This window comes from Carettochelys insculpta, chromosome 18 (genome assembly GCF_033958435.1).
Source record: "Carettochelys insculpta isolate YL-2023 chromosome 18, ASM3395843v1, whole genome shotgun sequence".
NCBI classification, from domain to species: Eukaryota; Metazoa; Chordata; order Testudines; family Carettochelyidae; genus Carettochelys; species Carettochelys insculpta.
The window spans coordinates 27,712,968-27,738,360 of record NC_134154.1 but is presented as its reverse complement, the minus strand read 5'-3'; the positions used below and the strand labels follow the sequence as shown (position 1 = coordinate 27,738,360).

The 25,393-nt window shown below is 43.5% G+C and overlaps 1 protein-coding gene across 4 annotated transcripts; it reads right to left on the bottom strand.

Moving 5' to 3' along the window:
- Nucleotides 1–611: 611 nt before the first annotated feature.
- TRAFD1 (TRAF-type zinc finger domain containing 1) lies at nucleotides 612–20,318 on the bottom strand. 4 transcript variants are annotated; one of them, XM_075012870.1, is made up of 12 exons: nucleotides 20,265–20,318; nucleotides 18,784–18,846; nucleotides 15,911–16,046; nucleotides 15,781–15,834; nucleotides 14,310–14,724; nucleotides 9,517–9,729; nucleotides 8,427–8,494; nucleotides 7,662–7,889; nucleotides 5,057–5,186; nucleotides 3,069–3,357; nucleotides 2,243–2,315; nucleotides 612–1,549 (listed from the first exon to the last, which is right to left on the bottom strand). In XM_075012870.1, exons 2-12 carry the CDS (start codon nucleotides 18,831–18,833, stop codon nucleotides 1,505–1,507), a joined length of 1,701 nt encoding a protein of 566 aa, XP_074868971.1. In that variant the 5' UTR covers nucleotides 18,834–18,846; nucleotides 20,265–20,318; the 3' UTR covers nucleotides 612–1,504. The 4 variants fall into 4 exon arrangements, with proteins under 4 accessions (XP_074868971.1, XP_074868969.1, XP_074868972.1 ...); XM_075012868.1 differs by lacking the exon at nucleotides 20,265–20,318 and adding an exon at nucleotides 20,017–20,197; XM_075012871.1 differs by lacking the exon at nucleotides 20,265–20,318 and adding an exon at nucleotides 20,017–20,197 and having other exon boundaries at nucleotides 14,613–14,724.
- Between the last annotated feature and the right edge of the window lie 5,075 nt (nucleotides 20,319–25,393).

Here is a 25,393-nt window from a genome sequence, read left to right as displayed (position 1 = left end):
TTGTCAACTTTCCATTTATCCTTCTTGTATTCGCTTTGATCCACAGCTTTAGTTCTCTCTTGCTGCAGAGGCTATGCTAGCCTCCTCTGGCTGCATTGTGACTAAAACCTTGTGGGGGAAAAACTGGGTGCAGAGGAGCAAAGGGGGCTGGCAGTCAGAGATGGAGTTTGAGCCTATGCCCACTTTGCAGAGTTAAGAGTCATGCCAAAGATTATGTCTACACTGCCATTAGGTACCCACAGCACCTGGCTCCAGGGCTGTTTAACTGCAATGTAGAGATTTAGACTTGGGCTATCCACCTTCACAACATCCTACAGTTTTCACTCCAGCCTGAGCTCAACTGTCTAAGCTACAATTACAATAGCTCCTCTTTTCCCCTGCATCCTGTTAGGGGCCATGTGCAGATTTGATTGCAACAGAAGCATACCCTTTGAGCCATGATACTCTTCAGCTTAGTAATAACGGGCTGAGCTGGAATTTCTGAAACCAACTCTGACTGACAGAAAAAAGTCACTTTCCAGTGTCTGCCTGGAGTGCTTTCTTTATAGAACACAACTTTCAAGGCAAGTCAGTAGATACAAATTTTATTATAAGGAATTTAAAAAGGGATCCCATACAGCAAAAGAGGAGTTCAAGAATAGAAGCCTTGGCGACTAAAGCCCCCCACCCCCCAAAATGAATCACTCATCCATGGATGCCTTGAGGAATACTGGGAACTGCCAGTATTTCATACACAGACACAGAACTGCCATAAAAATTACAATATGACCTCCCTGCTGCTGGCCAGGACAAGCATGACAAGATAGAATGCTTGGAGGAAACGTCCTGTCTGCAGAAGGAAATAGTTAATGCACAGTTATTGCCAACAGCAGCAAGTTAAACATCTGAAGAGAGACTAGGTTTAAAGCCAAGCCACAAAATTCATCCCTGGTCCCAAACATCTGTGAAGATAATTTACATTACCTGCTCACTGCAGCGAACTACATTCTGCAATCCACTATGGAGGAGTCTGAACAAGTCAGAAGAGTACTGACCTCTACTGGGACTTACTAAAGCAGGCTCTTCCTCCACTGTAGTTCTGACCATTTTGTTTCACAAGTTTGCTGCATGGATACATTCGTTTACTTCAGCTACGATGCAACAGATTACTTGTGCTGGCTGCTGCTGAGCCACAACCTAGCACGCAAAAACAAAACCCTTCCTCACACAAACGAGCAGGTGAGATAAAAGCAAGTTGGCCCTCTGAGTACTGACTTAGACACTAACAGCTTAGATTACCCAAATAAAAGCAGCAGTATAAAATTACTCCCATTTCTGTACAGCAGCTATACGATGGGCTATTCTCAAACTTTAAAAACAATTAAAATTCATCACCTACAAGTTTTAATAGAAAGTTCCCCTTGATGGTGGCAATACAGCCAGTAGTTGCACAGGGATAAATAAGTACTAGAGTGCATAGTAAGAGAACTTCAAGTGCTAAAGATGCGCTTCATAAAAAGATCAATTATTCTTCTTCAGGATGGCCAGCCGGTGGTCTCTGGGATTTTGCCTGTGTAAGGAGGAAACAGTAAGTGCAGTGTCTCATTTCAAAACAAACAAGGTGAAACACAGCAGTGTTCTGTCTGCTTCTCTTGGCCTTTATCAAGGAACAAAGGAGACAGCACTAAGTCCTAAAACTAAAAAAGGACATGCAGTAATCTGAAGTTATTCTACGTCAGCACCAAAGCAATGGTACAGAAGTTTCAATCTGGGGATTGGGACCCATTTTAAATGGTGTCACCTGGACTGGGGTTAGACTTACTGGACCCTGGGACTGAGCCAAGGGTAGGAGTCCTGGGCAATAGGGCTCAGGTTACAGAACCCCCCACTTGGGGCTCAAGTCCCTGGACTTTGGCAGCCACCCTGCCAGGGGAAATGGGGAAAGGCTTCCTGGAGGTAGTGTAGCAGAGTGGTCTTATCAGATGGGTATAATGAAGTTTGAGGACGACTGCAATAGGAAGAGTGGTTCTTTGTCAATGCAGAAGAGTGAGGACAAAACACAGTGAGTGCTCTCTACTGGGGACAGGCACACATGCAGTTGTCACTAGCAACTGCCTGTGTTGCATGACAGTTCCACAGGGATTTGAGGTTGTGCTGGATGCTGTTCAGAAGACACTACAAAAAAAATAGACCCAATGTTTTCATCAGCCATTGAAATGCAGACCTGAGGCCATCCAGTACAGGGCAGAGTTCTGAAACCTACCTTGGTGCTCCTGTTTTTGAAGTTGACAGGAATATTTGCCACTCTAGGATTTCTGCCTGCTTCATTTCTCACACTGCAGAAGAAAGTGAGTGCTGTTAGACAAAGCAGTTCTACAGAATCACAGCTCACATGAGTGGCTTTAAAAAAAAAAAGAAGACTAGCACAGTCCTTTGGGACATGGAGTTTCATCATGAACCCCCTCCAAAACACTCAGATCCTTTGCCTGCATCACAAGCTGCTGCATCTTAGGATCCAAGGCTAGACTCATGTTATTTTGATACTAAATGTGCAAAATCCACAGAGCTTTTGCCTATGCATACACTGGAAGCTGCATCAACTAGCAATGGATGTAGCGGTTAGACAGGGGACTTATTTCTAAACTAGTGGCAACCCTAGAACAATACTATGATTGGAGGCGGGGGGGGAAGATGTTTCCTCCAACTACTGGATTCCCTTCCTTGAAAAAAGGAAAGTGTGCGTGTTTTGAAAAGACACGCACGAACAGGTGCCCTAAACAGTCCCCTGGAAGACGTGTTATTAGTTAAACTTGCACCAAGACAAAGAGACCCCAACTGATCAGATTGAGTGCAGCTAACCCCAGCAGGGCCCAGTGAGGCGAGGAGTGCGCCAGTAGCTGCAGAATTATCTTCCCTCCTCCTCCTGCTACCACCATCAAGCTTTGGTTGCTGACATTAGCAGAACCAGGCCCCGTAGCATTTCCTCACCCTCGCTGTAACAAGGCCAGATCAGAATGGACCAATTGTCCATAAGGAATCACTTAGAGCTAAAAATTCTCTTTCCACCCTCATGCCGAGTGGAGAACTACCTTGGTCGTCCTGGAGATGTCCTTGGGAAACTAGGCATGTAGCTCACAGGGTGAGGCACAGAGCCTGTTCCAGATTCAGCTGTGCCTCTGCTTCTCAGTCCTTCCTCTTTCCTGTCTAAGTTGATGGACTTCCCTTTTTGAGTCAGAGCAGCGGTAGCATTAACAGCGCCAAGAGAGGTCACTGGTAAGCTTCTAGCAGTGGCCAAGTTACTCCATGGTCGGTCCCCTCGTACAGCACGAGTGAGCCTCTGCTGACCGACATCCTCTAGGTACCGAGCGGAAATTTCCCCTACAAGGGAAGTCAGGGTAAAACAGAGCATACTTGGAATAAAGTAAGGAACATGGATCAAGACAAGAGGCAAAAAGTCACACCCCGTTAGAAAAGCATTTTTTGTACAGCTTGAACCTCCCTAGCATCCAAGATCTGGCATGATTTTAGCCAGTCACATGTCCAGTTACCATGGGTAGGGCCAACTGGCTTACAGTCCCATAAGGTTTGTTGATAGCTACCAGTCCTGGCTCTCGCTGTTCGGTGCTCTTATTTAGCTCTAATTTACCCCTAAAGGCCCAGTAAAGAGCGGAAATGGCGGTAATGCTACTAGACAACCTGCTGTGGTTCAGCAAATTCTCAAGTACGGCACCGAACCAGAGAGGTTCAAGTTGTAATAGCTTTTAAAATGGTAGGCAGAACATGGTACCGTGACTATGTTTAGGTCAGTGCTGCAGTACTTTAGGAAAAGCAGAGGTATCTGTCCACAATGAAGGAAGTTAGGACAAGAGTTTACACAATTTTAAACTGGTCCATTTCCTTTCAGCAATTTAAGTTAATACATAGATGAGAAGAGTTCCTTTTCTGTGAGTTTCTGCAGTTTAGCAAAAATTTGAGGTCAGGTTCCACATGTACAGGGACCAGGAACCAAAAGAGCAAGAAAAGCCTTTTTTTTTTTTTTAAATTTGATAAACACTCAATAGTTCAAGAGCCACAATGCAGGTGAATAGGAGACAGGCCTTAATAAGCCATGTCAAACCAGACTTTTTATAACCTGTTTTAAAAACAGTACACACTGAATGATTTGTAACATAATGCATGTTTACAGCAAGATGTGAGGAAATATGTAAAGCTTGTGAACATTTTACTTAGTGTTTTGTACTACTATTTTCAATTTTTACTCCCAAACCCACTTTAATTATGCCAATTTTACTACGCATTCAATTTCAGTTCTTAAAATGTCTGTTGCCCTTCACAGCAGGAAGGGCACACTCTCTTCTTTCAAAATCAAGACTTTTCTAGCAACACGAGCAAAACAAAGATACAGCATCATATCCCACAATGCACTGCACCTATTAATGGGGAGTTATCCAACATTTTGGGATCATGAATTTGCTATTTAGATAGAGTTGTTCATTGTTGGTCTTTTAGACATTCACCATATATCCAAAATTTTTTTTTTTTATTTTGCAGTTATAGCATCAGGAGCCACAAAAGTCATTAAGGAGCCAGCTGTGGCTCTGGAGCTGCAAGTTTCAGACCCCTGCCCGTGTACAAGTTCTATTGTCACTGAACTCTGCATGCAAGTAGATACATAATTTGAGCCTAAGGGTCCAATAAAAAACTGGTGAGGCGAGACGTTCAAAGCTCACCCAGCATTCCTTTCCCCACAACTGCAATAGTTGTGGATGAAGGGAGCAACATACACCGATTATAATTAGATTTGTCAATGTCCACTGTTGCCACAGAGCTTAGTGATTACAAATTTGTGTTTTGTTTGTGCTGGGCTCCATGTTTATGATTTAGTAAGGCATGTTTAAATGCATGTTGCAAATTCTGCCACCTTTAAACAGAACAAGGATGTAAAGTTGGAGTTGTGATGTTCTAGTCTATCTAAATTAGATGTGTGTTATTCACCGGTTTTGGCAGCTGGAGGAAATGATCTTGAAAAACATGAACCGAAAGACGCACAGGTTAGAGGTCCATACTTCACCAATACCTTGATGCCTAATGCGTCTCCTAACTTCTGGCGATATGGATCTCTCCAAGTTGTCTTTGGGGGGCAATGATTGCCATGACGGTGATCCCTCCACTGGGCTGACAGTGGCTGGGCGTGAGTCACACTGGTCCTAGGGCGAGAGAGATTGTTTCTGTACTTAATTCTTGTGAAAACTTTGCAGGGGACATCTTCCCTCAACTGCCCAAGGGAAGTAAGGATTTGTTTGGAGAAAGAAGTAGACTGCCTGGATGACAGAAGGCTCACATCTTCACTGCCACGTCATTTGTCCAAGGACAGCCCAGAACTAGTTTCTAGTTGACCCCCCTATGGAAAAGCAGGCTCAGCTTAAGTTACCACACGTGAGAGATTCTGTCTGTCCAGACCACCGTTTGCCTGTCATCCCTGGAGATGATCCCTCCAAACCAGAAGCTGATGAGCAAGTAACTCGCACATAAGGCAATCTTGCACCCCATCAGCAGTCAAGTCAGATGGAATATTGAACGGAATCAATGTAGCTTAAAAGGCCAACTGCTACTCCTGCCTTGAATGTCTGTGCCACTTGCCTTAAGTTTTACACTCTCTTCCTTCCTCAGGATACTGAGTCTCTCTCCTGCTGCTGCTATGTGAAAGGCCTTTGTTAAGAAGGGAAACTGTATTAAGGGCTGTCTCACACACAAACTGGAGCATAAGTAAGTAAGAGGTGAGGATTTTAAATGGAAGAGTGCCCTTTTAAAGTTGAAAACCCCAGGCTAAGAAAGCTGGTCTTAACAGTGGCTCTATCATAGCCACTGAAGACCTTCTGAAAGAGCCCCAGGCTGCATGCTATGGTAAAATATTGGATACAATGCTCTCCTAATATCCAACTTCCAGAAAGAACCCTGCAAAAGCCCCCACACCCACGAAAACTCCCAACCTGACGTGGAAATCCTCAGCCACCAATGATCCAAGATACACAAACACCCACTGCTATGGAACACATGCTATAAAGCAAGGAGGTCGGTTACAGAAGTTCTTTAAATTTTACCCATGGCCGAGAGGTAAAACTACCGTCTTCTGTAGTTCTAAAAATTAACACAGGACTGATCTAGATTACTACCAGAACCAAATGCTCCCCTCACCATCATTTTGCACTGCACAGTGTTCATCATACTTGGATACTACAAAGCCATCCTATTTGGATCTTGGTTCATGCATTCTCCAGTTGACTAAATTCCTCCCTTCTCAAATCCACAACGATGTCTCCATTGCCTTCTGTATGCCAGACCTTCAACATACAGAATGAGGAAGATATGACTGCAAGTTTGATCTCATCTTCCAACCATTCTCTGACTTGCCCTTTGTTCCTTCTCAGTTTTAAAGCTTTCCTATTATATTACCCATTCCAGCTGGGTCCATCCCACCTACAGGGTAATTGGCCACTCAGTCCCAACCTTACATCTATGAAGGTCCTCACTCCTGCCTGCCCCCAACTCCTGCTCTAGGCTTGGCCTGATCTGCATTAAGCTAAGCCCTTCACAGAGCAGGTTCCATGGAGGATGCATTTTGTCTATTTGTGGCACTATTTAAATAAAAGTTAAGACATTTCATCTTTTCATATGGATGGCACTGGCCTTTCTTCAAGGAAAATAAACTGCCAGAGGGAATTAGTGTTCCTAATGTGCCTCACACACAAAGCATAGTACTCCTGATTTCAACAAGCTGAAAGCCATGATGCCGACATGAGTTAAGTATCAGAACAAGGTCATACAAATTTCAGAGAGAGATTTACTGGGTAAGTTTCACTTGCCTAACAAAGCAGAGGAAGGTCTAAGTAAGACTGCAAACTTAAGTCTTTATTACCCCTCTGACAGTCTACAGCTCATTAGAGCTAACCCTGCTGTGACAGGAAAACTTGCAACAATGTCCGATTATTGCAAAATGTCAGCTGTTTGGCAGTTTTTCCACTGAACAGTAATTAAACACACACACACACACACACACACCCCCCCCCCCCCAAGGTCAGAACAAGTCAGCGAACACTATCTGAATTTAGGTCAGATGCTAAACTCAAATGAACCATGTGCAATTGCACCTTCCCCTTCAAGAAGTTCTGCTTCAGAGAGATCAGGAAAGTTTCAGACAATGAAAACATTAGGAGTTCAGGTTTGTACAGGGAAAGAGTAGCTTTCTTGTGAATACTTCAGAAGAACACAATGGGAGGGGGAAAAAAAAAAGTCAAGAACCTGAACATTCTGGTTCTGAGAATTATTTGGCCTCACTCTTAGGAGAAAAGTGGTGTTGACACAGGGCAAGTATCACAGAAAGGAGTGAAGGCAGCCAGGAGCTCCTGGAATGTGAGGATTTATGCTCTTATTTTAATGCTCTTTGCTCTTTTTTTAAGTACATACACAACTGTTCCTTTAAATACAAGCCCCAGTATGTTCCACCATCTTGGGATACATATCACAACCCCTGTGCTTGAGAGAGGATGGATTCAAAATACAAGTGAATTCCTGGCATCCGCAATCCCAACTGTAACTCTGAGCCTTACCACGGTTTCAATATTTACTGCTAAGACATCAGATTTGCTGTGTGTCAAATTCCATCCTACAAACAGCATTTGTACCTGATGGTGGAAGAGTATTTCCTCTTCTAACTGCACACCACAGAATTCACATGGAATGATAATGCTCCCTTCTGTCAGTACAGCTTGTTGCTGCAGGGGGTATGAAGATCTGCGACTGTGCAGTTGGTCTAACAAATCTTTAGCATGACTGATGTGCTCTTGTTGTTGAGTTGGAGAGCAACTTCTTTTACTCAATGAAGCACAGATGCTTGCTGGGTTACAGCCTGTCTGTTACATGGGCAACAATGAAAAGAAGGAGTTAGTTATACTTAGCCATGTCAGAGTAAGGCAGATCCTCTATCTCCTCTTCATACTTTGTATAGCCATCAAATTATGTTCCACTGCAGATATGCACAACTTCCTTTAATGGACAATAAGTTAAATATCTGTTCAAATTCAAAAACTATGTATTCCCACCCCACCCCCATGTATATTTAACTGATAGCATTTCACTTAGCACCAACAAAGCTAAATGCAAGGAATAGAGAACAATGTTCTGCGGAAAGTTTTGTATTAAGACTTCCCTACTGAATACTAGGCTTTGAAAGGCTATACAGACATAGCTTCCTATTAGCATTGCTGGAGTGTGTTCCTACTATACCAGTTTCTAAATGAAACTTGTACTAAAAAAATGCAAGCATTTATTTCAGGAAGTCTCCTGCATACACACCTATAAAAATGGGGATACTGGTCCTTACTTCCTTTGCAAAGTGCTTTTAGAATGACTGATTAAGTTATTCTCATAATAATACAGAAATACCAAACCTCATGAAGAATCAAGTCTTCTTCAGGGTAGAGTGCCTCACAAAATTCACATGGCAACATGATTCCATCTGTGAGGTAAGAAAAAAAGATTAGACTCCCTACCATAAAAAAAAGTTTCAGACTAATCATCTTGTCTTCAGAATTTCTCATCCACGGAATCATTCTATTCTGCACCAGAGGAGGGATTATAGCAAGTCATCAACCCATGAGGGCAGGCAGCTGGACTCTATGACCTCTCAAGGTCCCTTCCAGCCCTAGCCTTCTATGATTCTGCTTTCCCAGTTGGAGGGGCGGGGGAGAAGGGCAATTTTTTCCTACCACTTTGAAACCAATAAGGCCCAAAAAACACCACTCTGAGATAAAAAAAAAAAAAAAAAAAAAAAAAAAACTCATCTGCCTGCCTATGTATGTTACACAGTGTAAACAGAGTTTCTTTAAATAATCTGGCATTTTAATGCTCCTGTATTAGCCCTCTTTAGCATATTTAAGAATGAAACATAACATCACTGACTCAGTTGTTACTGTATCTCAGAACCAGCAGGAAAAAAGGTAGTTTTTTTGTTTTTGTTTTGAGGGGGGCAGGGGAGGTGTTTTTAAAGAGCTGGCAGAACTACATCAAGTTGAATCTGCTAGTATATTGTTTTGAAAACAAGTCATACATCTTCCCATGTTAATATGCTGTACTCCTATCTCCACCAACATATTGTAAACAGAATCAATAATAAATCTCACTACAAAACACATATCTTAAATAGACTATGTATATACATTGCTGTTTTTCAAGCTAATACAATTGAACATTTAGGATGCTGAAGATTTTCAGAAAGGAAGACAAGACTCCAAGAATAGGGAAGGCATTTCTTCTTATTTACAGAGAACTTCTGCATCAGATACCAAAGATATCTAAAACAATTTACAAAAGTAGCAAAATGCTACCAAAACTCAAAATAAATCAAGGAGCTAGTCCTCAGAGTCACCTCTGATCACCAGTAAGATCAAATCCCACTCATCCCCTGTCCCCACCAGCTCCCTAACTTACTTTTTAGTTGATCTGAAACATTAATAGACAAAGGGTCATGGGAGAAATTACCCGATTTGTTTGTTTCGGTAAGATGCTCCAATGGCTTAGATTCTTTGGAATAGAAGTTCTTCCAGAAATCACTGTGAATTTCAGACGCAATGTTGTTGCGGGGATTATTCTCACGTTGCAGGCTAAGAGCTAACATATAATCTAAATTGGAATTTGGCTCTCCATAAAGAGAGGATTCCATGTTTATATTCCTCTGCCAGTCCAGCTCATCCTCTGAAACAAATTAAAATCAGAAGCTTTAAGCAGTTGATAAAAGTAATTAACATTTGACTAAATGTTACAACAACAGACTAAATACACAGAAGTTTCCATATAAGCAAACGAGGGCAGAACTTGGCCCCAAACACAGCACTCTTGTTTTAAAAGAAGTAGTGAGAGACTCAAAGACACTTCATGACTTATCTTTTGGGATGAAATCCTTGCCCTTTTCTTCATTTCCCACCCCCCCCCTCAATCTAGCCTGAGAGGAGGGGGAACTTGTTTCTTTTACTAGCCACACAAATCTTAAAATTTAAAGCAACTTCCTAAAGGACATGATGTTTTTCCATCCCTTGCAGTCTCTAAAAGCACCACAGAACACCTAAAAAATAAATTCTAGTTCAATCACAAATTAAAGCTTGATACAACTACTGGAAGTGGTTCTAGGACATCTGACATGCAGCAGGCCACAATGATGCAGCATGGTTCCTTCTAGTCTTAAAGGTCTATGAACCCATAATAGGTCTTATGTTTTCAGTCTACCACCGACTCCTATTCACCTACTGATGCAAACATCTCACTCTCATAGAGGTTAATGGGATTACACCTATATAAAAGTGAAATTTCTAAAATAAATCTTTCAGAAAGGCACGTTCAGCCTCAATGCTGGCAATGACAGTTACATGCACTGATCTCTGCACCCACATGGAGATTTCAGCACACTAATCAGTGGGGTTCTAATAATGGTCTTTATTTTGTAAGTTAGTATAGCAATTTGCTAGGAGGTTTTTAGACAAATCTTAACACGGCACAATTTTGTTATCCCACAGTATGTTCACTGGGAGTTTCCTACACCCCTGGGGAGGAGATAATTTGGCCAATGACTCACAACATACCTCTACGAGGTACAGGACATTTCCAAAGGATGAATGGGGGGCGGGGCACGTGGGAGAAGTGGGCTGGTGGGGGATGTTCTGAAGAGCATTAAATACAAGTCAGTTATTAACTCCCAGGAAACGCATGTGCCAAAGCAGTTAGATAAGCCGAATAGGAGTTCCAAATATTTGATTTGTTTCATAGGGGATTTATGTAGCAGCTAACATTCCAAGGCATTTCTAGACACGCTGCTTGTACATTAGGTTGTATTTAAGTCATTCCCTATTCCATTTAAACAATAAAATAGCAATTTTATGATCAGACATGCAAATGACTACCAGTAACTGGAGTGACCATTAACAAGGGAAAGACCAAGACAATGAAGATCAACCAGTCCAACAAGATCACCATCTTGGAAGGGGATGACCTGGAAGATGTGGAGCAGTTCACCTACTTGGGGAGTACTGTGGGCAGAGACGGAGGAACAGACAAGGATATCAATGCCAGGATATGGAGAGTAACAGCTGCGTTCAAGAGTCTGTCTTATATTGAGTTCACAAATAATATCTGCAAAGACAAAACTGCTAATCTTCAATACAAAATGTGAAGAGTGTACTCTTGTAGGGTTGAGAGACCTGGTGTACTAAAAAGTCCTCAAATCACAAGCTACAGACATTGATGAACAGATGCCTGAGGTACATCCTTCACATCAGATGACAAGACTGTCTCGAATGAGGAGCTTTGGAACAGGGTAGGACAAGGACTGCTTGACATTCAAATCAAGAGAAGAAAGCAGGGATGGCTGTGCCACACTCAAAAACACACACACCATCCAGCATAGTCCATCAAGCTCTCACATGGAACCAGCAAGGAAGACCTCGGACAACCTCTACCGAGATTGAAGGACAACAACTGGGGGTACGCTAGGAGTCAGACAGAAGTTTTGTCTCGAGGCAGAGTGAAGTGGAGATGATGTGTAGATGACTTGTGTTCCACCCAGAGAACAAGGGTTTAAGTCAAGACATGCAAAGTTTTAAACCTATGAAACTAAACCTGGCATCTTAAAAAAAAAAAAAAATCCAGTCCAATTTTAAAACTCTTAACCCTATAGTGAATTTAGACAATATTTTAATAGATTGCTTAGTTCAAATCTAAAACACTAGGAACGAGGTGCCCGATTTTTTAATTGTTGTTCAAATCCATCATAGCTGGTCTTCAACTGTTGACTCTCCATGGTTCAAAAACCACATACCTTGTTTCCAAAAATGCATCTTTCCAAGGGCTTCATTCAGTTTAACTGGAGGATCCAATTAATACTCATTTGCTAAAGCAACAGTTCTCCAATTAATAAACTACACAAGTCTCACTGCTTCAAGAGTCGTATGCTGGTATTTTCTAAAATCTATCATAGCTGCTAAGCTCCAATGGGAACAAGATAAAGGTCCAAAATCTTTTCCCCCTCTGTTCAAAAGCAACAGAGATAGCCATGCTAGTCTATGTACTATAAAAACAAAAAAGGCAGTCCACTAGCACTTTAAAGACTAAAAAAGATTAATTAGGTGATGAGCTTTTGTGAGACAGACCCACTTCTTCAGATCATAGCCATACCAGAACAGACTGAATATTTAAGGCACAGAGGTTCTCCAGCAGAGAAAGTCTTTTTCAAAGGCCTCAAGACAAACCAGCTTCCCCAAAGAGAATATCCACAGACAGATTCCTTGTACCAGTGTTAAGTGGTAAAAACAAAAGTAACTGCACTATGAAGCAAGTGTCTTTCCACGAGACCAACTCAATCTCATGCTCACAGACCCATTTCTGCATACAGGTTAGGAGACCCAGAAGCACAAATTTTAGTACACTGACGGAAAGCACTCCTGTACTCTCGTACCTCTACGGTTGTCCGAATGGCAAATACTTGCAGTGGGTGTGACTGATCATCGCTATCTATTGCGGGGGAACTAGTGTAAACAGAGATCTTTGGAAATATTTTGGATCCATGACCTGTGCTGGGAAAGCCCACAGTCTGAAGAAAAGCATTTCCACTCTTGTGGAGGCATGTCACAAGTGCATGATTTTCATGCCAGCTCCACTCTTAACTAGTTCAGCATGCAGGTTTTAACGCTGAAAGCTCTTTAATCAAGTTCCTCTTTTGAGCATGAGAGGTTGCTATTAATTTTTTGAAGAAGGGCTCACTGCAAAATATTGAAGGCACAGATGTCAACCTGTGGTTAACAGGGAAATTGCATGAGCACTCCATCTTCACCACTGGGTGTCCTGGAAAAGATGCTCCAGTCCAGTTTCTGGAGCGAACGTAGGCATTTCTTTACAGCTGAAGAACATAGCCACACTGGGTCAGATCAATGGTCCATCTAGACAAGGAACCAGTCTTCCAACAGTGGCCAGTGCCAGGTGATTTACAGAGAACAAACAGAACAGAGCAATTTATCAAACCATCCGGCCCAACTTCTACTACTGATTACATGTAGTCAAGAGGTTGCTCTTGAAGAATCTCATATCTACATTTTTTAAATCAAGGGTTCTCGGGTGGCTGCTTCGATGGGGGGGCAGGGGAACAGGGTTTCATCTTAGCATTCTTCCTCCTCCTCTGTGATATTGCTTCACCTCTTCCCTTCTGGTTGCTCTGCAGTTCCCCAGACAATAGCAGCTCCTGCTGCTGCTGCTGCTGCCTCTTCCTACCTGACCAGCAAAAATAAGTCAGAGGGCAGAGAAAAGAGCTCTAGGCAGCAGCTCCACAGCAGTCTGATGCTCATCATGGTGGCAGCTCTTCCTGCTCAACAGGTCCTTCCCCTCCCCTCCCCTCCCAGAAGTCATCTCCTTTCCTCCCCCAGCACAGGAAGCTTGTCAGAGCCCCAGCATTACATCACACTGCAGGACTGAAACCCAAGAAAGGTCCCCAGGCTCCCACAGTTAAGAAATTAAACTGGTATTCAGTCTCAACTCACCATATGATGCAGGCTTAATTTGTTGTGCTTAAGTATACATGGGGAAGCCAGGGGGCAAATTCATTTCCTTCCAAATATGATCACTATTAAGCAGACCACTTCCAGAGGTTCTTTCCAATTTGGAAATGGTCATTTATCTTTTATTGAATGAATCTAATAACTGATGTTAGGTCTACAACCAAGGCAATCTTAAAGTAAAATACCATAATTCAGTCTCAAGCAATGCCACATCTTTTGCATGCCCTTGAGCAGAACATAGGTTCATGGGAAGTGCGTCTTTGAGAAAGAGGACCTTAACCATGGTAAGTTGGAGATTAAAGCCTTAGGTGATATAAATGTCTCTTCTTTCTTCCCACTTATGTACACACAGACTGTTGCTGCAAAAATGCTCACTGAATATGAAAGATTGCAGAAACATCTTAACTAACCCTTTAAGTCCAGCACAGAAGAGCCGACTGCTAAATAAAAGGACAGAATTGGACTGGTTGCAAACCGAATTCTTCTGCTAGATAAGAGATTCATTCTAGTACTCATGTCCTACCAGCAGACTTCGTCTTCTACTCAATCATTTTACATAGCTGAAGTTCTATTCTGAAGCATATGCAAATGCTAACTCCACTGCATTTCAGGTTTTCTAATTATTTAAGATTTCCAAGCACACAGATGTAGGAACACTCTCTCCATTTAACTACCTAATTTTAAATTAGAGATAAAAATAAAGGTAGGACATCATTACTGCCCTTATCCACACTTTACCTCGATTCTGATCTCTCCACATTGCGGAGACATTCCTTCTGTTAATATTCGTCAAAGTCTGGTCTCCTCCAAAACCACTATTAAATCGGCCTGCCTGTGGCCTGCACACCCTCTGCCAACACTCTGCATAGTCATCTGATCGCAGAATGTTTCGGATGGTTTCCAATGTTTGCAGATTAGCAGCCTCATCCTCATAGTTATAATGGGACATTGCTTGGCCAACTCTCTTTTCTTCCACCTCCTTCCCACAAACTTCAGGGTGTTCTTTCAGATTTTTTACCATAACATTGCGGCCACACTCACTACATGTTTCAGTCCTAGATCCACAGTAATCCTCATGGTCCTGAAGTTTATTGAATGCAAGCTCTATTTCACAGTGCTGGCAAACTGCAGGACGGAAAGGGCACACAGATGCCTGTGGGGGGGAAAAAAAAGTAATAACTTGATACAAGCACAGTTTTAGTTATGCTATACTTACTCAAAGAAAGTACCCAGTTCAACAGGAAATGCATCTCTCAGGAGTAATACAGTTCTTTAGAGATTGGCTTCTAGTTGAAGACAGTCTTATAAAAGAGCAAATTGTTTAAGATAGAGAATACAAACTCCTGTATAGTTATACACAATAGGTTTTAAGTGTGACACAGTGGAAGTTACATGTACTTTGAATTGGGGGGGACAAGCTTCAACATATCATCCCTAAAAACTGATCTAAAAAACACTGAAGTGTTTTTCTTTGGTTTTGTTTTAGACAACCATCCCGATGGTTACTGCAACAGAGCATCACAAGATCAAAACTGCAAGCTTTGAAATAAGCCACTTAGTCCAACTCCATGCGATAGCTTTGCACTGAGGGTTATGCTGAAGCTGAAACCCATTTTCCTGTTCCACTGACAATGTTAGCAGTTTGTAAATAAGAAAAAGCCAGAGAGTCTTAATGTTCATTTACTGCCCCACAATTTATTTTTAAAAGAACCATTTAGGCAAAACAAATTTTTATGTCTTGCATAAAGGCCAGTGGGGGAGGTAGTTAAATGAAGGCATCAAAACACTGAGGCTGTGGCCACACTTGGCCGTTTGCATGGCCATTTTGAATTTTTAGCCATTTTGAAGAGTACTAGTGAGGTAGTAAATTGAATATTCAGCACCTCATTAGCATTAGGACACTTCCGGCCCCAGCGCTTCGAAAGCACTGCTTTCGAACGCACACGGGCTCGGCATGGCTACACGGGGGTCCTTTTCAAAGGGCCCCACACATTTCAAAATCCCCTTATTCCCCTCATCTGATTTCCAACTAATACAAGCTGTCTCTTATAAGCGTATCAGTGATTAGCATGGTTTTAAAAAGCAGATTAAACCTGGGCAGAGCAGACCTCAGATCATTTAGCTTAGTAGCTATCATCTGATTAACAGTAAGGTTCTAGTACCAGTAGTGCGTGCGCGCGCGCACGCGCGCACACACACACACACTAACCTCATGATCCTCTAGGTGACATTTTTCCATCTTCATATTACACTTACAGGTAACCTAGGAAAAAACCCAAACAATTATTAAATGCACTTCAAGGAGATAAGGTATTTTAGAGTACAATTTATTTTATTACCTGCACATGTTCAGATTCAATGTGGTTTTTCATTTCAGATTTAGGGAGAGACTCCTTACAGAAGCGACATACACCAATATTTCTACTGCAGTGGATCTCATGGATGGTGAAGTTAGCTACAGGAATGTCCTTTTTGCTATGGGAAAGATATAAAAAGTTACACTCCACAAATTACACTGAAAGCAACGTCAAACTTATTTAGGATTCAAGTGAGTTGCCTGAAAGGACAAACCAATTGTAGAAACAATGAAAACCTTCAGGAATTCAGAGTTTACGAAACTGAATATACGGAAAAAATAGGAGGCTATCCAGGATTACATGCTGTGCACAGTCAGAATATGCAAACTCATCAAGTTGGATACCCACAATCTGCAGTGTCCAGTATGTTTGCCAATACCAGCGAGTAGGACGCTACGTTGTAGCAAATGCAGGGGTGGCCAACCCATGGCTCTTCAGCCGCAGGGGGCTCTTGGAGCCTTTACATGTAGTTCCTCCCGAGTCTGGTGAGTCTCTGGCATTGAATTAGAACTGGGAGAGTGCCTAGCTCGGAGAGGGAGAGAGCATTTATTTAGAGCCAGGGGATGCTGGGAGTGCAAATAAAGGTGGCGAATACGTAAAGACGACAGCCACAAGCGTGGCAATCTTTGCATTCCTATTTGATACCATTACGCAAAATCTTCCATTAATCAAAATAAGTCAGAACACTGTTCAGCTTCTCCTTGGGGGAAAACAGAAAAGCCACACAGCATACTCAGGGAGTTGTCAGACCTAGGCTGTCAGGTCAGGAACACCAGCGATTGGCTCTTTGCAAAGAGCACTTTCCATAGCATAAAAAAGTAGGGCAACCCTCCACTCAGCCAATCTAGATGACAAATTTAAGCTATGCTACAATACTGCTCAATGCTTCAACCAACAAAAGATGCAAGCTCCCTGCTGTTCTAAAGTGAGGAATCCTTACCTTACATTACTTTAGAGAAATCTACTGCTCTGTTCTCAGGTATGTGCACACACATTTACAGGTCAGAAAAATCCATTCAGCTATTCGAGAAGCGTCACTGCAAGCACTGTCACTTTGACAGAGAAGCAAACAATGTCTCACAACTGGTCAGCTGATCCCAAACTGGGCTTAAGGGAAAGACCCTGGGCCTTAGAGAGAAAGTGCTAAAGAAAGCAGAGATGGGGCTCTGATGGGCTGAGAAGCAGAAAGCCCGGCAGGCCTGAGAGACAGGTCAGAAGCCAGGTGTCTGGTTAGGGAGGAGTAGGAATCTCTGGAGCAAGAGGAAGGCTGAGAGCAGCATCCCTGTAGGTGGTGTTCCATGCAGGCAGAAGGAAGCTGGGGAAAGCCCAGAAGGATTGAGACTCTTCCTGTAAGCCTAGAGGGATGGACGCTGTGTTACTGCATCATTTGGACTGCTGAAATTTAAGAGGGGATGAGAGCAAACCCAAGAGCTCGCCACTCAGGAGAATATTTAAGATGGATCAAGATCCTGGAATCACAGCTGATACCAAATGTTAATAGGGGCATCTTCACTAAGTTACCACTGTGGTATGGCTATTATGAGACTAAGGGCTTGTTTATACTTCCCGGAAGATCAACACACTAACAGTCAGTCTTCCAGAGCTCGATTTTGCATGTCTGGTGAAGATGTGGCAAAAATCGACCTCTCTGGGCTCACCTGTTGACCCCTGTACTCCACGCTATCACACAAAACAAGGGACGTTGAAGTGAAACTGTTGAGGTTTGGCCTTGACTAGGGAAGGAAGTCGATTCTGATACATCAATTCTAGGTACGCAGATGTCACAGCTAGAATTGCTTATCTGAAATGGACTTATTTCTCTAGTATAGACTTCTCCAGTGTCTCTTTGGGTAAGTATTCCTGAGAACCCTTGGAGGGGAACAGAATAGTGTGCCTGCAAGGCTACTCCATGCCATAAAAACCACAGATGGTAGCCCAGGTGCAAGCAAAGTACTTGACACTCTCATTCTCGACCTACATTAGCTTGATAGAGGAAGTAGAGAAGAGTTAAAGGTGAAATATGACTTTTAAAAGAAAAAATATTCAGTGGGACAGAAGAGAACCACCACCTCCCAACAAGACAATTATTTTTACCTCTCCTGCCACGATATAAAAACTCAGCCCTTCCAAGAGGAGGAGCAGTAACCTTTCATTCTCAAGCCATCTGCTCTTAAGAGCCCAATAAGCTGGGACAGCAGGACAATGATATTCTGTATGCATGACAAATGCACACCTACAATAATCCACAATACGAATCTCTTTTTCCAGCTTTCTTCAAACTAATTTTAAAAAGATTTTTTTTAAAAGTGCTCGGATGGAGAACTGGTAGCTCTAATTGATTTCTGCTTCTTCTAGGTGGGTGTGGGAGAAGAGACCATTAATATTACTTCCCATGTTCTTAAAGTTACAGCAAGTTTTAAATAGTGGTGAAGTGCCTAGTACTTTGTTACTTTACTCTTGCTGATGCTGCCCGTCACCCCAGACCTGCTGAAACAGAGCTCTGAGGCAAGTATTAACAGGGCATCTTGTTTGTTAGAGGTAAATATACAGTATTTCTCAAGCATATGGATTTGATATATTTAATCAAGCCATCAGAACCAAACTACTTAAGTTTCCATCTAAGACACTTTATGTAAACTGTCACTGCCTGAAAAACATAGAAAAAAATTCTCACAACACTAAGTATTTTATAGATGTGTATTTTTGATTCTTTTTGGGGTTAGAAAGAAGTTTACATACCACTTGTTGCTTGCAGATGTCTTCAGAGATGGGATACATGTTTCTATAAATTTACATAGAGACACTGTAACATAACAATACACTTGGGCTAGTAGTGACAGACATTTGTTTCTTACCAATTACTGCACAATTGGGTTTCCTGTTCCTTAACTGCAGCCATATCCATGTTCTTCTGAAAGCTATAGCAAGGGACAATTAAACATTTTCAGTTTCGCTTCTGGTTGTAAGACAAATGCGATTATTCACTCTACTACTTCCTGTTTTTCAGATACTCTTACATTAAATTGCACATCATTGTTACAAATCACTGCTTCCTCAAGTAGTCAACAAGACTCCGCCCACCATTCAGAAACCACTGCCTTACTAAGCATGGTTTCAAGCAGGTTTTAAGAGCATAAGAAATCTTAAATTGACTAGCAAGAAGAATCTCATACAGATGATGTTTTTCCTTGAGTTGTGGACAGTTTCTTGCTAAAAGATACGTATGCACTCAAGTATATTAACTCCATAAAACTATGGAGAGTAAAGCATATTTTCACCACTATAATTTTATACAGTAAGACCTCTCCTACGAAGACACCACTCAACAGGTCAATAAACATATATCTTAAGACAGACAAGTTTTAATCAAGGTTGCCGAAAATTTTACGTGGAAGAAGTCTTTGACTCATGCTCCTGCTGATTCTACTTATTTCATACCAAAACCCATATCCAATACAAAAAAATAAAAACACAGAACAGGCAACGTTACTGACAAACAACAGGTTGTTTTTTTTTCCCCCCAGTGTGTAAAAGCCCATTGTAGCCAACACGTTGCTCAAGATTCCCAGTAATGCCAGACACAGGAGAAAGAGGCAGGAGCTCGTACTCCATAACCAACGTCTGGCGTGGCCAGTACAGTAAACACTTTCACAACCCACCCTGCTGTTACCCAGAACGCTCAAATAAGCAGCATTTGAGCCACACGCAGACCGTAGTTAGGGTCTCCTGAAGCACAGCGTAGCGGAAGCACGCGCAGATCAACGCAGCGCGCACGCGCACGGCGCAACTTTACCGCGCACGATACCACCGGAGGCGAACGAAGCGCTCTGCACACACCTGCGTTTCTCAACGGCTCACCCCCTGCTTCCTCTCGCCCTACGCACCGCTAGGGACGCCTCCCACGTTACTTCAACGTCCAGCAGCCGCCCAGCGCTGGGGCTGCCGGATAGGAAAGCGCTTCCTGCCTGAAAACCGACTGGCGGCGGCGGCGGCGGGGGGGGTCAGCTCAGCGGCCTGCTAAACCCAGGGCTGGGAGCTCAATCCTCGAGGGGGCCGCGTAGGTGTCTGGGGCAGAGGTTAAAACGTACCCATGAGGGACGGTGCCTGGTCGGGGGAGCGGGCCCGACGGCCTCCCGGGGTCCCCTCCGGCTCCACCTGGGGGTGTCTCCATACGCAAAGCAAAGCTCGCTGCGGGGGAGCTGGGGTGGGGAGGCGCCTCCTGGCCAGCGGGCTGAGCGCCCCCGGTCTCCCTCGGAGGGGGGGGGTGGGGACAGGGACGGCCCGCGTCATTACGGAAGCTCGCTGCTTTCCCGCCCCGGCCCGCTCCCCGACTCACCCGGCGCCTCAGCCACCAAACAGCCGACTTCGCCTAGCGGCCGGCTTCCCACCCGCTGGCTACACCCGCTCTCCGCCTCCTCATTGGCTGACTGAGACTTGGCGAGCCAGCTGATTGGCCCTCGCAGCCGCCGTTAACTGCTCCCAAGGCTCCGCCCCCGCCTCGTCCGGGTAGCGCGGTCATAGGCATTAAGCCCCGCCCAGTCCTCATTACCCCTCCCTTCTCTCGGCGGGAGGAGCATGGGCTGCTGCGTGAGGGGTTGTTCGGCGGGGTGGAGCGGCCGCGCTGTTCTCCCCTGTCGTTCACCTCCCTCCGCTTGCACGGCCGGGCAGAATCACGGAGAGTTCACCACAGTGGTGAAAAGGTGGATGTTCTTTAAAGCTTTACATGGGTATGGGGAAGAGCTGAAATGACCCCAGGGGAGGGCATTTTGGAGAACAGTATGTTATCCTACCAAACAAAGCCATCTTTCCCCTTTCATAACTAAGCAATTTCTATGCCCCTTTGAGGGGTTTTGGTAAACTAGCAGGATGTAGCAGAAGCGAAATAGATTTTAATGTGACTTTTCTTCAAATGATGTGGTAAGTAAACTTGATTTTACCCCTGAAATTGCATTAATTGTTCAACTGTATGTGATTTTCCTAACTTTGTTACACTACAAAGTTATCTGGTTATCTGCAAAAACACTGGCTACTCTGAAAAGAGAATGTCTTGAATTGTGGTTCAGCTCTTGCTTCTGGGCCCATGAACTAATTACTGAGAGTTTACAAAATAAAGTCTCATAGCTGGAGACCAAGAAGAGTGAATCCATTGATACAGTTGCTTTATAAAAAAAAATCTCTCTCCCATTTGCTGCATGTACAATATTGTAGACAAAAATTTGAGCGTCACCTAGCGACACAGGAGCACCAGCGACTCTCCCATCAGTTCTTTTGAGAACAGGAAATGAGTCTTGAGGCCATAAGGAAGGGAGTAACATGGGAGTAACCCAGCATCAGCATCAGGAAGTGTTAATCCCCTAGGGGAGAACAGCCATTTAACTTTGTCAGCTACACCATATAGTTTTAGAAATCATTTCAGTGCTGAGGAAAGTTGGAGTGTTGTCAGCTCTGGAGAATGAAATCTTCTGCTGTTCCAAAGAACGGGGACAATGGACTGAAGCATCACTTGCAGCTCTAGCCTGATGAGATTTCACCCCCTAAAATGAGAGGGGAGTTCTGGTTCTGTTATTGCTGCTGTAGAGGTGCTTTTGTAATAAGGACATCTGCTTTACTGGAAACTGTATTAAAACTACCAAATTCATGCCACTGTTTTCAACAGAGTCCTCAGATAGTCGTGTCAGCTAATCTGGACTGGATTTATTCTCATGGCCTAATAGTGAAACACTGGTTCCCACTGTAAATCCCTGAACCAAATAGTATCTCTTCTCTAAATGTAACCTGGATTTTATTCCCACATTCTTACTGTTCCTTTTGAAAACCCAAGGCACACTAGCAAGGAACCACCATGGCGCTGGAACTCCAAGTGGTCCTTGCCCCTCCACAGGAGGCAGAAAAGTTTGGGGTGAACTGTAAGGAGGTATCTGTGACACCCATATAAAGGCAATCTAATCTCACCAAACTGGAGAATTTCTGAGTGAAATAGATGGGAGGAGAGAACATCTATATAGCCCTATGAGCGTACTATACAATAGAGAAGCACATAGTTATTACTGCAACGAAGGGTCCTGTGGCACCTTATAGACTAACAGAAAAGTTTTGAGCATGAGTTTTCTGTTAGTCCATAAGGTGCCACAGGACCCTTCATTGCTGTTACAGATCCAGACTAACATGGCTACCCCTCCGATAGTTATTACTAACTTCTTTTCCAACTATTCTGTATTTTTTTCTGGATTCACAAGGTATAGACAGCTCAGGACAGACGTGGTCCATCTAACTCAATATTCCGTCTCAGGCAGGGGCCAAAGTTTAACGAGTGAAAAAGAAAAGGTGACCTTCATAGGTGCTCTCAGCATGTCATAGTCCCTGCTCCAGAGTGAATAAAATATATGTAACTGTAGAATTGTGACATTCAGTATGCTGGCAGCATCTTATTGGTGTTTTTTGGTCAACTCTTACTGGTAAAAACATCTGACGAAGCAGGTCTTTGCCCATGAGAGTTTATGCTCCAAAAAAATCTGTTAGTCTATAAGAAAGGTGCCAAAGGAATTCTCACTGTTTTTGCAGATACAGACTAACATGGCTACCCCTCTCATACATCTTACACTGTAAACATTTATAGGAGTATCAGCTGCATACCCTCCTGGATATCCAATTATTTTTAGGGCCATGAATTAAGAGAAATTAGGTACTTTTATGTTATCTGTGGAGCCAAAAGAATAACTTTGCCTGGAAAGATGTTTTACACCTTCAGTGAGAATTTACAACTTGCATTCTGCTTACCGTAACAGAACCAGTGCTTTTTTTCTACACAAAAATGTGCCGGAACTCAGGCCCCAAAGTGGCCCTCCCCTCAGCTCAGCGCCCCCCCCCCCCCCACACACACAGCCGCAAACCACCCCACCTACAGCCCTGGCTCAACCCACCCACCCCACTCAATCCCTCCTGCAGCCCCGGCTCAACTGCCCCACATTTCAGCCCCCGCCCCCACGTGGCCACTTGATCACAGCTGAACGCCCCGGCCCCTCCTGCAGCTTAACCCCGTGCACAGTCATGTGGTCCCAACTCACCCCAGGCTTAACCCCACATCGCACCCACCTCTCATGACCCCAACCCACCATCACGCTTAACCCACCAGAACTGTGCCTCCACCCCAATCCAGTTCTTACATTTCAAAAGATGCTCCATGTGCTCCTGCTTCTTCCCTGGCTATGCGACTCCCCACCCCCACGTACAGCTGCAGGAGCAGCTCCCTGACCTATGTGCTGAAAGAGCAGTAGTCAGTTTAATTGGTTTAATAGTCCGGCTGGCTGTTAAGACAATTAAATCAAGTCCTGCTGTTTCCTCTGCAGGCAGGTAGCCAGAGGCAGAGCGGTGGCAGAGATACCTTTTAAAAATAGTGCCTGGAAAAAAGGTGGCGGAATGCGGTCCTGCTGCGTTCCGCCAGAAAAAAAGCCCTGATTATAAAATCATAGAACTATAGAATCCCAGGGCAAGAAGGAACCTTAGGAGGTCATCTCATCCATCCCCCTGCTTTAAGCAGGACCAACCCCAGCTAAATCATCCCAGCCATGACTTTATCAAGCCTGGATTCAAAAACCTCTCGGGACGGAGATTCCACCACCTGTCTCGGTAACACATTCCAGTGGTTCACCACCCTTCTGGTGAAAAACTTTTTCCTAATATCCAACCTGCACCTCCCCTTCTGTAACTTAAGACCGTTGCTTCTAGTTCTACCATCTGTCCTACTGAGAACAGCCTCTCTCCATCCTCTTTACAGCCCCCCCTTCAGGAATTTGAAAACTGCTATCAAATCACCCCTCCCTCTTCACTTTTGCAAACTATATAAGCCCAAATCCCTCAGCCTGTCCTTATAGGTCATGTGCTCCAGCTCCCTAATCATTTTCGTTGCCCTACGCTGAACCCGCTCCAATGCAATCGCATCCTTTCTATACTAGGAGGCCTAGAACTGGATGCAGTACTCCAGATGTGGCCTTGCCAGAGCTGAATAGAGGGGAAAAATAACTTCCATAGATCTGCTGGAAATGCTTGTCCTGACACATCCCAATACGCCATTCATCTTCATGGCTGCAAGGGTACACTGTTGGCTCATGTCTAGCCTCTCATCCACAGTAATCCCCAGGTCCTTTTCTGCTGCACTGCTACTTAGCCAGTTGATCCGCAGCCTGTAACAATGGTTGGGATTCTTCTGTCCCAAGGGTAGGACTCTGCATTGTCCTTGTTGAAGCTCATCAGATTTCTTTGGCCATATCCTCCAATTTATCTAGATCACTCTGGAGCCTATCCCTACCCTCCAGTCTATCTACCTCTCCTACTAACTTAGTGTCACCCTCAAATTTACTGAGGGTGCAATCCATTCCCTCACAAAGGTTATTAATAAAGATGTTGAACAATACCATCCCTAGAACCAATTGTTGGGACACTCAACTTGAAACTGATTGCCAACCAGACATACACCCACTGATCACTACCCATTGGGCCCGATCGTCTAGCCAGCTTTCTATCCATGTTATACTCCATGTATCCAATCCATACTTCCTTAACTTATGGGCAAGAGTTTTGTGGGAGACTGTATTGTTATTATTGCAAATGGTTGTGAATGAGAACATGGTATTAATTAATTCAGACTTCTTTATAATTCTGTATGAAACTGCTTACCAACACTGCTGTTTCTTATCAGCAAAGATGCTTCTAAGTATGACTGAGTATGACATGATTCTTTCCAGACACTGCAGACACAGACTGAAGAGCTGCAGAAAAGTAGATTCTACGCTGTTCCTATTAATATCAAACTTTACCACTGATTTTGTTAAGAATCAGTACTTAGATATTTAAATTAATCCCATCAAGTGACATTGGTTTCTAATGTCAGTCACTAAACTTTTATGTTTACCAAATTAACTTCAACTTATGCTCATTATCTTTTATCTTTCATCCTGAAGGATCCTCGTGCATTAAATATACTTCATACGCTTTTTGCACAAGCTATAATAAAAGAACATTATTAAGCCCAAATACTCAACTGTTTGGAAATTACAGAAATAATGTTGCCTGTGTTGGATTTACTGTGGGGAAGAATCACAGTGCAGAGAAGGAGACTCTTGTCTGTAGAACCCCTGCTTAATTGATTTCAAAAGTTGGAAGATTTGTTCCTTTTATGGGCATGGGTATGGGTGGTCCCAGGCCTGCCGAAAACTAAAGCGGATTGGATGAGGCAGGAGACTGCAGGAGAAGAAAGAATGGTCATGTGATTTAGGCAATTGAATGCTGTCCTGAAGAACTACATTCTATCGCTGCCACAGAATTCTTGTGGGAATGAGAGTCCAGTTGTTTAAATCAAACTCAACAGCTGATTACATATCCTGTTTCTCACTTTGTGGATACCTCACTTTAACCTCTGGGGTGTGATGTGCAATAGTTCAAGCCAAAGGGAGCTGTATATACACAGGT

Excerpts from the sequence above, each read along its gene's own strand:
- TRAFD1 (XM_075012868.1), bottom strand. The coding sequence starts at position 20,099 with ATGGAGACACCCCCAGGTGGAGCCGGAGGGGACCCCGGGAGGCCGTCG. Across the intron at positions 16,047-18,783 it reads ACCCAATTGTGCAGTAATTG|CAAAAAGGACATTCCTGTAG; the intron begins GTAAGAAACAAA and ends TCTTTCCCATAG. Across the intron at positions 8,495-9,516 it reads TACCGAAACAAACAAATCGG|ATGGAATCATGTTGCCATGT; the intron begins GTAATTTCTCCC and ends CTTACCTCACAG.